This window comes from Priapulus caudatus, unplaced genomic scaffold (genome assembly GCF_000485595.1).
Source record: "Priapulus caudatus unplaced genomic scaffold, Priapulus_caudatus-5.0.1 Scaffold1074, whole genome shotgun sequence".
NCBI classification, from domain to species: Eukaryota; Metazoa; Priapulida; class Priapulimorpha; order Priapulimorphida; family Priapulidae; genus Priapulus; species Priapulus caudatus.
In genome coordinates, this window is record NW_014578135.1 from 11,737 (window position 1) to 24,127 (window position 12,391).

The 12,391-nt window shown below is 41.7% G+C and overlaps 2 protein-coding genes across 2 annotated transcripts in view; both read left to right on the forward strand.

Annotated features, from left to right (window-relative positions):
- The window catches only part of LOC106815254 (ABC transporter G family member 22-like), a gene marked incomplete at both ends in the record, with an annotated part of 11,873 nt that extends 8,874 nt beyond the window's left edge, over positions 1-2,999 (forward strand). The window contains 5 exons of the mRNA XM_014819689.1: positions 154-163; positions 677-798; positions 1,038-1,160; positions 1,566-1,623; positions 2,869-2,999. Of these exons, the coding sequence (XP_014675175.1) occupies positions 154-163; positions 677-798; positions 1,038-1,160; positions 1,566-1,623; positions 2,869-2,999 (444 nt within the window). The remainder of the gene's footprint in view (positions 1-153; positions 164-676; positions 799-1,037; positions 1,161-1,565; positions 1,624-2,868) is intronic.
- LOC106815259 (ABC transporter G family member 25-like) lies at positions 2,976-5,663 on the forward strand. The gene is made up of 3 exons (XM_014819695.1): positions 2,976-3,083; positions 3,546-3,754; positions 4,641-5,663. Exons 1-3 carry the CDS (start codon positions 3,009-3,011, stop codon positions 4,852-4,854), a joined length of 498 nt encoding a protein of 165 aa, XP_014675181.1. The 5' UTR covers positions 2,976-3,008; the 3' UTR covers positions 4,855-5,663.
- Positions 5,664-12,391: the final 6,728 nt, after the last annotated feature.

Genomic DNA, 12,391 nt, shown 5'->3' on the forward strand with positions numbered 1-12,391 from the left:
ACACGGTGCGTTCCACCACCGCTGATCTGCCTCGTCATGAACACATATGTCCGCGTATCACATCGTTAAACTGACGTGGCCGTCGATTATAACGACGTACCCACTCGAATTATGTCGTTATATCGTTGTCACGGTGATAATTATTGTCATCAGGGTAGTACCCGTGCATGACTGATGGTAGTTAGACCAGCGGTATATTAGCAGTTGCCACAACATCATACCTCTCGGTGTTTTAATGAATAGCAGCATCAATATCATCGCTATGAAAGTCACGATAGTTAGACCTATTACGCGCATATACGCACACGTGTGCTGTAGGCACTCACGCACACACAAACACGCTCACACACGCACACACACGCACGCACACACGCACACACACGCACACACACCCACACACACACGCACACACGCGTACGCACGCACGCACACACGCGCACGCTCACACACGCACACACACACACGCAAACACACGCGCACGCACACACGCACACACACGCGCACGCACACACACGCACACACACAAACACGCTCACACAAGCGCACGCACGCATGCGCGTCCGCACGCGGGCAAGCAACGTACGCACACAGAGGCACGCACTCACACACGCGCTCAAACTAGGTTTCCTAAGCGTATAACGCATGTTCGGTGTTCGCGCCTGTTGCTTCTATATAGAAACGAAACGACAGCATCATCTTCACAGCATAAAGAAGTGGTACGAAGATTACTACGACGAGAAGTGGCCTACATGTTTCTGGACACAGTACACAGTGCTAAACAAACGTGACTTCATCCAGTTAATCGCACGCAGGGTTTACGTGGCAAACATCATCGTGCCTCGTCGCTGTGCATTCAGCTCATGATCAATACTGCAGCTATAACGTAGACTTTCCTCTTTCGAGAAACGCTCATATCACGGAAACCCCTTAATTTAGCAGGAATAATCACATATAGCGTCGTCGCTATTCTGAAATCGTGCGAAGATACCTTCTTAGATACGAAACCACGAATGTCGTTGCTTTCACTTCTCTTTCAGGCAAAGAACAAAATATTGTCGAAATGGGCCGCTATTCAAGTCGTTTCCGTGGCAATCATGGCTGGATTAGTCTGGTTTCAAATCGAGCGAACCGAGGAGCGACTGACTGATAGAAAAGGCATTGTGAGTAACACGCGGTCGGTATCGTTATAACGGCCCTACAAATGCTGCTTTCTTACCCCGAGCCTTCAGCGACGCTCCCTATTATATTACCATTGTTGATCGTGCGCCAGTACACATCGTCAACGGCGCCGCCGCTGTCGTCATCGTCGGTAACCTTTTTTGTCATAATTCAGTAAAAAGCATGGCCGCGTCTACATGAGAAAAGAGTCACCACGACGATGCGTCAACGACGGACAACCACAGGAATTTTCATGCGCGGTGTTTTAAGACTCATGCTTTTCGAATCATTTTCGAATTCATTCTCAGAGATATTTTAAACCAAATAATATATAAATCACTGTATGAATAATATTCAGTCAGTTTTGCCATCTTGATAATCGTTCCATGATTTTCGTTTCATCTCAGCTTTTCTTCACCATCATCTACTGGATGGTAACTCCAATGATGGCTACTCTCTCAGCATGTAAGTAAAGTAACATCATAACTTTATATCAACAATTATCAGTCAGACAAGTAGATTCAAGTCTGCTAAAGAGCATTTGTGCATATGTAGGTTTAATCGCTGTTTCTGTGAAGACTGTTAGCTAACGTATTTATGATTGATGGGGCATTCCGGCAAGAGTAACTACCCAACAGCAACGTTTCAGTCCCTAAACGTACATCGAAACAATAATGCTGATTAACCATCAATCAAGTCAATCAGGTTAATTCAAATCAATCAATTAAAACAATAAAAGCGGGAATACTTTAGGATATCGAAGGAGAAGGACTGTGTGAAAAGTGTCTCGCATGCAGTCTCTTGTTTGTATCTTACACATGATGTAGCGTATCTTGTATTTTCTTTTTTGTATCCTATTGTATTGCGAGCACGTAATGTGGATGACTCAGTTTGACATCACAACTTCTATACATGCATTACAACCGCAACGCATATAATAGGATCGTTTTGCATGCACACGTGATTATTTTAATGAGCGGATAGAAAAAAAACGCGAATATTAAACGTTGCGTGGGTGACGACGTTCAAGAATAACTGTGTGCGCAGAAACGTCGGGTTATAATCGCTGTTTGCATTTAAGCTCCTATTACTCCCGTGCCCTAATCCACTTTTAATTAAGAACGATTATTGGTGAACTTAGACTGACAGAGTAAGCGCGTTTACTCTGATCACGGAGAGTATGCACCTTCCAGAAAATGCAAAACTCCTCACTAAAAGCGCTAGAAGATTCGTAGTGATTTCAACTGGATGATTCCAGTTGAAATCACTACGAATCTTCTAGCGCTTTTAGTGGTGAGTAGAGAGCGACTTTACGATTACATTACGGTGGAAACATGTTTACCCCGTTTGCCGCAAACATTTTAAACGTGGCGTGGCGTTGGCATCCGTTATATGGCGCGCTAGTTTACAAGTGCCAACGGCATTTATTCTACTTCTAAGCCTTTAGAAGTTATCCATCTACATTTACAAAACACGCCACATGTAGCTCAGAAAATTTCATATAAATTAATAGCTTTTAATTTTAACGTTTAATTAAATGTTAAATTAACGTTTTACATGAAAATTTGACAAGCATTAACGGTAATCATTATCTTTATGATGATGTTTAATTACCAACCCCGCCATAAATTGGATGATAATTCCACGCCCAAACTGGAATCTATAACTAATGACATGCATGCTGATGAATGGCTCAACTTCGCTACTCAGTTCCAGAGGAAAGGGAAGTATTAAACAAGGAGCGGTCGGCGGGTGTGTACAGACTGTCCGCTTACTACCTAGCGAAGCTGACCAGCGAGTTACCGCTGGCTGTCACGCTGCCGACACTTTACCTGATCATCGTATACCCCATGGTCGGTCTCAACGGCTACATAGCCTTCTTCGGCATGTGGTTCTTCCTTATGCTCAATGCGGTGGCGTCCCAGGTACGTAGGGCGTAGGTAGTGTGCGAGTGAGCCGCAGCGCGGCAGCACTGCAGAGTTAGTTTAAAAGTTCAATACGATTTATTTAAGCTTTATTAAAGTTACGTTATAATTGCAATAGGTGTTTAGGAATAAATACTAAGCGATTGGTAGAATATTGACGGCATATACTATGCGTCAGCTGTTTCTAGTCAGCCAGCTTCTGTAACCCGCTTTATAAACACGACACAATTTTTAAACACTCAAGTAACACTTTTTCTCAATAAAAACATAGGTTGAAGGTGTATTGAATCAGACCATTTAATTGTTTATGAACAATCATGTTCCGTTATCTATGGTATACTATCATCTACGGTGATTTATGTTACACGGTGATGTATTTTGTTCACGCATAAACTATGCTACATAGTTATATAAAGATACACCCGATTTATGTTCGATTTATGTTCTTTTTTATTTATGCAGAGTTTCGGACTGTTGGCCGGCGCTTATTTCCTCAATCAGTCACAAGGTGTCACCATGTGTGTTACCGTCAGTCTCTTCTATATGATGATGGGAGGTTTCTATGTCGAACATTTCCCGATCTGGCTGCGCTGGGGTCGCTTCATATCGCCCCCTTACTACACCTTCCAGGCATTCAACTACCTGGAATTGCATGACTCGCCGCCTGTCCAGTACGTATACAGGGCCGTAGGCTGAGCAAATTCCTAGGGGGGCAGTGGCGGATCCAGGATTTCAAGGAGGGGTGAGGGTCTGGGGGTCCGCCCACAGAAAATTGGGAAAATGTAGATAGCAGGAGATGGTATTTGAGGCACGTTTGAGTACATGTACAGCCTTCATTCTGACTACGACAATTCTCTTTTAGGAGAACAATTTATTTTTTTAATGTTGCTCCAAAATCTAGGGGGCAGCTGCCTCCGTGTCCCCCGCAGGCTACGGTCCTGGTATATAACAGCGCGGGAACGGTGAAAGGGGAAGTTGGTAGGACCGAGTGTGGGAGTTGATGAAGGGTGGCTGGCCCTGCAGAGTAACGAATGTGCGGTATCCCTGTTGATGCCGCAGGCGCTATCCCTGTAAGCGGGTTTCTAGTTGGCTTTAGGTATGACCTTGCCAATCAACGTAGGGTGCAGTGGAATAATTATATCGCATGTCGGCGTATGTGTACACGTGTTTTATTTGTTATATCTAAACGAATCAAACTGAACGGGATTTAAAGTCAGTTTCTACGATTTAACAACAACGACACGTCTTACCCTATTCCGCAGAGTGGTCAGCTATTTCCATTTCCGTTCGTGTGGCGGCCTAAGGGGGGGGGGGTACTACGCTAACTTTTCAACATGAAAACCGATGTAAATTTCCCAATTTTCGATTATATTTAAATAATAATATCATCATTATATATAGCGATGAAAAATACAAATGCGATTGGCATTATACCCTCATACCTGCCCTTGTACATTACATAGAATCGCCACAGTGCTACAATATATATATGTATATATATATATATTAATACATATATATAGGCAATTATATATATTTCCCATGCTAATTTTCCAGATGTGCGAAGCATAACTCGTTGTTTGCGACGTGTGTGGCGAACAACTCCACGGTGATCACGTCGGATGAGCTTCTAAGTCACCTGGACATCATCGTACCTCTCTACTTCGACTTCGTCTATCTATTCTGCTACACGCTGCTCTGCTACGCGCTCGGCTACTTCGTGCTACGATGTCTACGAAGACCAGACTACCTGGTGCAGAAACAAACGTGACACTGTGCTGCCATCTATCGAACTGCAACTATTTGCTTTCGCATGTTCTTGTATTGGAGCATAACGCGTCAGTATATTATTATCAGGAGTGAATACTAACAGATCTAATGTTTCTAGATAATGTTCCATTATTATTCACGCCTGTTATTATCCCGTAAGTGGCAATGACAATGTGTGTGTTGCGAACCCCGCATGCACTAATACCGCAATCCGATATCAATATATGAATGGAAGCCATAGCAACGAAAGATCGTAAAATCGATCAAGTTTTAATGCGCACGGATACTGATACTGATGCAGGGTGTCACTGTGTTCTACTAAGTTGATAGATTGCCGCCGCACGCAGTCTGCAATATTATGCTTCATATTTGCATATACGATGTTAGCGCGTCTGTGACACTCTTACTGTACGTGGCGTGGTATATCCAGCTCCCTCCCACGATAATAATTCCATGCCACTACGATATTATGACATTAATTAAACATGCTATTAATAAATCATAGCTGTTAATCAAAACGAATCAATTCAGAATATATATATATATAGAAGAAGCGAGTTATCGTATTATATTACTTTTTATTTCTGATTTCTGTTCGTGGAATCACAAGGAGTCAATCATGTGGCTATAATTATAATATGGTGATTTTTAAAGCACATAATTTGTAATATATTCTTATGACAAATGAAACTTATAAACGAGTAGTAGAAATGACGTCATCTGTGCATGCATGTGCTTGCACCAATTGGAGACTTTGTATAGAATATTTAATATTATAATAAAACAAACGCTTGTCTGCGTATTATGTCATTTTCTCTTCGAAGGTTATTTGTCTAACCTCAACATGTAAATGAAAATTGGCTAACGTTCAGAACAAAAGCAAAGTGACACATGATTAGGTATACTAGATAGTTACACATATACAGTATTGTATCCATTGGTATAAGTACTACGGATAAAATTACACGCGTTTCATACATTTATTCACTTAGTATGTTGAGCTATTCTATGATTCTCTTTTCATCTCATTTCATTATTAGATGACATATAAGGTATTACGTTTTTCTATAAAAACTATTTTCATTAAAAACATTTATATTTCACGCCATATATTTATCCCTCCTTCTCTTTCTATATATATATAAATTTATAGATATTAGTATATAGATATATTCAGGAGCGTATAATGACAAATACAATTGTACATTATACATTATACGTCAATTTGTCAATCTATAGTTATATGAATTATTTATTGCAATAACACGGACCGGTCACATGTTAAACATAAACTGGTCACATTATTCATAGTGCATTCATTGGAAAACTAATGCATTGTGCAAAACATAAAAGCATGTCAATTTGTTTACCAAATTACGATATATATGCAATCATTCTGGATGTTTCGCGATGACCCACACTCACACCCATGCACACACCCACGCACAAACACTCATACACCCACACACACACGTATACACACATGTACGCACGCACGCACGCACGCACGCACGCATGCACACACACACACACACACACACACACGTATACACATGCACACACCATGTGTTTGTTTGTTTGTTTGTGTGTGCGTGCGTGTGTGCGTGTGTGTGTGTACGTGTGTGCGTGTGGGTGCGTTCGTGCGTGTGTGTGTGTGTGTTTATAATAGTTTTTAGCACAATAAACATTAGAGTTAGTGTAGAGACTCTATATATGAACAGATGACTATAACTCAGCCGATGACGCCCCCTAGTGGCGCTATTTACAATGGCTTTCTGCTCATGAGTAGGAAGAATGGATGTTCGTAGGTCAGTTCAATGTCATCTGGATGTTTCACTCCAGCTATCTTCAACAACCTACACAATGTAAAACAGGTATTGTCAGACTGTGCCATATATCTGTCTGCCTATCTATCTATCTCTCTATCTATCTATCTATCTATCTATCTATCTATCTATCGTATCTTTATCTATCTATCTATCTATCTTACTATCTATCTATCTATCCTATCTATCATATCTATCTATCTATCTACTATCTAATCTATCTATCTATGCTATCTAATCAATCTATCTATCCTATCATTCTATCTTCGATCTATCTATCTATCATATCTATTTATCTATCTATCCATATCTATCTATCTATCTATCTATCTCGTACTATCTATCTATCTATCTATCTATATATATATCTATTATATATGCTATATACGTGCACGGTTCATCTGAATGATTATGTGCTGTGCGCGCGTGAGAGCATGCTGTGTCCGCGTGTGTGCGTGGGTGTGTGTGCGCCCGCGTGTACGTGTGAGATTGAGTGAGTGAGTGGTGAGTGAGTGAGTGAGTCTGAGTGAGTGTGTGCCGTGTGCGTGTGCGTGTGCGTATGCGTGGTGTGTGTTGTGTGTGTGTGTGTGTGTGTCGTGTGTGCTGTGTTGTGTGTTTTGTGTGTGGTGGTGTGTGTGTGTGTGTGTGGTGTGTGTGTGATGTGTGTGTGTGTGTGTGTGCGTGTGTGTGTGTGTGTGGACAGTGGCGTAGCCAGAATTTTTTAACAGGGGGGCCAAAAACAGCGAACTGCGCAAAATAGTGGATGACTTAATATTTTAATGGTTCCTCCGCCTCCCTCTCGACACCCTACGCTCCCCCACCTCTCAGCTCTGCAATCTTTGGTTTGGGCGCCATGCGAAAAGGCGACATTTTTGTTCGTTGTTCTCTGCTGCCGAGATATGCAGCCAAGATATGTTCGGTAGCGGATCTAGGATTACAAGGAGGGGTGAAAACAGGCGGGGGGTATGGGGGTCCTCCCCCAGAACATTTTGCAAATGTAGATCGCAGGAGATGGTATTTGAGGTATTTTTGAGTACATCCTACAGCCTCCATTCGGACTACGACAATTCTCTTTTTAGTAGAACAATTATTTTTTTTAACATTCGGATTAACAGGGAGGCCATGGCCCCCTTTGCCCCCCTAACTACGCCACTGTGTGTGGACGTACGTAGGTGTCTGAGTGGGGCTGCGTGCGTGTGTTAACAATGTTGCATGGCCAAGGAGTCACAAAATGATGATAAGGTTATGTTAATAATCATTGCGAACACCCGCTCTAGTTAAATGAGTAATTTTCGAGTGTTAGATACGTGCTATAGCCGATAATTCTGGTTCGAGTATCAAGTAATATCAATCATCGATATCAAGTAAACACGGTCACGAACCTTTCGGTGAGTCTTAGCAACACTTTGGTGTCACGTGTGCGGGATATGTAGTCGTGATAGGCTGACCACGATGTGACGTAGTTCAGCATATGCGTCAATGTTGCTTGGTGAACATAATATAGCGAACGGTCCCCTCTTTATGAAAAGAAATGGAATAATTAACATATAATAAGTTTTGTACGGATCACCTAAATAGCGGTGCAGTCTAAACGACAGTATAAGTTTAGGAGCATAACCTCTCAATTATTAACATCTACTACAATACGATTGAACGTAGAATCCGAAATCCTGAGACCAACCAACCGACTATACAACCTCTTGGATATTTAATGTATTTGCAAATTACTTTCCTTACGTCATAACATTGGCAGTCGTTGCTTAGTGTTATTTTTTATCAAAATGACAATCGTAGGTTGGGTAAACGCATTTCATGTACACACATTTTTTGCGAGCGGGCCTGCGGCATTTCGAGCCACCGAACCCAATATAGTTACATGCATTAATATATTTACCCTGCATATTTTAGCCAATAAAACTCATATCCGATCTAACGTGTGCAGCCTCCGCTCCTCGCTACCTGCTTAATTGAAATCAACTTTCTATTCTCGCACAAAAGAGCGTTAATTATTCACTCCCACGATACTGAAGATTGGCTTCCGCTTCTAGCTTAGGCTACTAATTGGTTTAAAGCAGTGGTTCTTAACCTGGGGGTCGTTTGGGGTTTTTCGGGGGTCATCAAAGGGTCATAAATAAAACAAATCCATTTAAATTCTATATAATTATCAGGGTGCTACAAAATTTCTTTTCCTCACTTGCCCAGTCGGGCAAGTGACTCAAATTGGGTTGCCCACAAGCCCAAAGCACTTGCCCGAATTTTTTTTGATTGTTTGATGGATTTCAGCCATCCCATTGACTGAGTATTGGCATACATGTTTCCATAAATCGGGTTTTTTGTTTATTTTTTTTGTTTCGGGGGTCACGGTACTGACCAAGAATGTCTAATGGGGTCGTGGGGCCAAAAAGGTTAAGAACCACTGGTTTGAAGGCATCGCGAAGTCGTGCTAGCAGCTGGCAGCGGCGGTACTCAGCCAGGTTAATCCTCGTAGGTACATCAAACACTTGACGAATGTCAGTAATTGCGCTCGACACATATAGACGCACGTAATGCGCATCATTGGATGGAGCAATCTTGATTCTACGTAACACGGTACGAGTGTCGTATGTGACAGATCGATGAAGACATTAGGGCCATGGTTTCCACCTACGTCCTGCATCAATGCCAGCAAACAAGCGGGGGGTGGGGACGTGAAGCAGCCGCTACAAGTAATTCAGACCGCCATTTCATGTAGTGTTTCGCAAATCTAGTGTTTATTAGAGAACGAGTAATTAAATTACTACCGGAATCCCTAAAGTGCGCTATGTGCGAATATTCGTATGGCGCTGTATATGTACCTATATCACTGATATCGGTACAAAAGTCCGGTTTGTTGCATTTAATTTGTATTTGCAGTACTTGTATGCACTCAGCGTGTAGGTGGAGGGGCAGGACACCTCGTCAATATTTATTTATGCTTTGCTGGCTGAATATTTTCATGGAGCGTTGTTTATGGATATGTGCTGACTTTTCAGAGTACATGTGTTATACCTGTTATGTTTAATTTGGATTTACACTGCAGGTATGAACTCGGCATGAATAACATCTGCCTAATAAGGTCAACAATAATTTGCAGGATTTTCTCGCGCTATAATTACGATTACGGTAATTTACTTGAGCTCCGGGTAAAGGTAATAGGAAAGCCAATCACATATAATCAATTACTAGTATCACTCCTCGCTCTCAGAGCGAATTCACGGACACTATGATGTCGTTGAGTCATCGTGGTATTTATCTTGGTATGAGTTTCCTTCGGATTCTTCGAAGAACTATACCTACGGAAATGAATGTGACATTTAGTCGAGTCCGCTCACCTATATTCTGTGTTATCTGAGTAAGGTAGTTCTAGGCCACTGTATTCGTCGTCGACCCAACTCTTCATCCATCCCCACGACTTTTGGAAATCACACTCCTCATAAAACTGTAACATAATAATGTATAAATTAAGCATATACACAGTAAGAACAATTAGTAATGGATGGCGTTGGTGGTTAATTATGTATGATGGCGATGATGGTGACATTGGTGCTGCTGCCGCTGCTGCTGCTGCTATTGTTGTTGTTGTTGTTATCGTTGTCGTCGTCGTCGTTGTTGTTGTTGTTGTTGTTGTTGTTGTTGTTGTTATTATTGTTGTTGTTATTGTTGTTGTGACTATTGTCGTTAATGTTGTTATTGTTGTTGTTGTTATTAATGTTATTGTTATTGTTATTGTTATTGTTATTGTTATTGTTATTGTTATTGTTGTTGTTATTGTCATTGTTATTGTTATTATGGCTATTGTTGTTGATATTGTCATTACTGTTATTGTTATTGTTATTGTTATTGATATTGTTATTGTTATTGTTATTGTCATTGTTATTGTTATTGTTACTATTGTTGTTGTTATTGTTATTGTTATTGTTATTGTTATTGTTATTGTTATTGTTATTGCCGGTGGTGTTGTTGTTGCTGCTATTGTTGTACTGCTGCTGCTACTGCCAAAGATGATGATGATGATGATGATGATGATGATGATGATGATGATGATGATGATGATGATGATGATGATGATGATGATAGGATGTTTCGATTATTTCATCTTCTGTTACTCTATTACATGTATTAGTGCATCACATGATAAATCGTTGAAATTCCATTGGATAACGTCGCAGGTACTATGAAACAATAGTGCCCGTCTGAGCGGCACTATTGCTTGCGCGACGCAGTGCGCTTGCGATACTCGGACAATACTTTTATTCCAATGTTTATTCCAGTTGCAATGTGTTACGTTTGTGTTTTAATACAAATTGAAATTGTTCGCTTATGAAACTTTGTCTTATTTACTTCATATTTGCTGAGTAGATTGCAAAGTCATGTGATGCACTAAAAACATTAATGCCTGTTGTTGGGGACACTATGCTGTCATAGTGTTGCTTTGTGAAGGAATAGTGCCCTCGCTACCGCTCGGGCACTATACCTTCCGAAAGCAACACTATGAGAGCATAGTGCCCCCAATAACAGGCATTAATATATAAATAGTCTATTGGTCTTCTCTTACCTTTTGCAATTCTTCCCCTAATTTCTCGCCGACGCCTGCAGTACTGGTCCTTAACGTGGGGAGAATGTAGCCACTGATACTGACAGCTCCACCAGGCAACAATACCCGATCGAGGTTCTCGTAGAAGCGATTTTTCTCAAGAAAATGCAAAGTCTGTGCGCAGTTTACAAGATCGGCTGTATGTGTCTTGAAAGGCAGGTTCTCTGCCGCAGCAACGCTGAAAGAGCATAGCACGTTCCGTTTTCGAATTATTCTGCCAAACAGTAACTAATTAAAATGCAAATAAAGAAACAACACGAAGCAGTAGGAGAACACATCGATTGGTTTCGTAGGTATTTACCAGTAAGTAATGTTCTTATTTCGCTCTGATGCCTTTGCGGTTGCTACCTGGGTGGTGCTGAGGTCGATCCCTAAAAGTTAAAAATCCATCATTTATTTACAAATGCGTATTTAAACTATGCAATCTTTATCTCCTATGCGTACTAACAAGGTATGACACCCTCTAAACATCTTTCCATCAAGCGTCTACAGTCTACTGAGGTTGCGTCTACGTCAGAGGGAAGATTGGTGGCGCCAGAGGAGTCATGGTATCTGACAGTCTGACTATAAAGCTAGCAGCACACTTCACCATTTTCGTTGCTCGTACAGGCAATTTTCGTGGTCGGCAATTTTTGTGGCCGTTGCCGCGTCACAGCACACTTCACCACAAGTTGCCACCACGAGCAATTTTCGTGGTGAGAAATCAAACCGGTTTGATTCTCGGCAACTCGTGGTCACCACTAAATTTCCGTGGTGAGTGGTCGTTGCGGGCCCCCGCACACTTGGCCATTTTTGTGGAAGACCACGAAAATTGCACGTGGTGGCAACTTGATGTGCAGTGTGCTGTGACGCGGCAACGGCCACAAAAATTGCCGACCACAAAAATTGCCTGTACGAGCAACGAAAATGGTGAAGTGTGCTGTGACGCGGCAACGGCCACAAAAATTGCCGACCACGAAAATTGCCTGTACGAGCAACGAAAATGGTGAAGTGTGCTGTGACGCGGCAACGGCCACAAAAATTGCCGACCACGAAAATTGCCTGTACGAGCAACGAAAATGGTGAAGTGTGCTGTGACGCGGCAACGGCCACAAAAATTG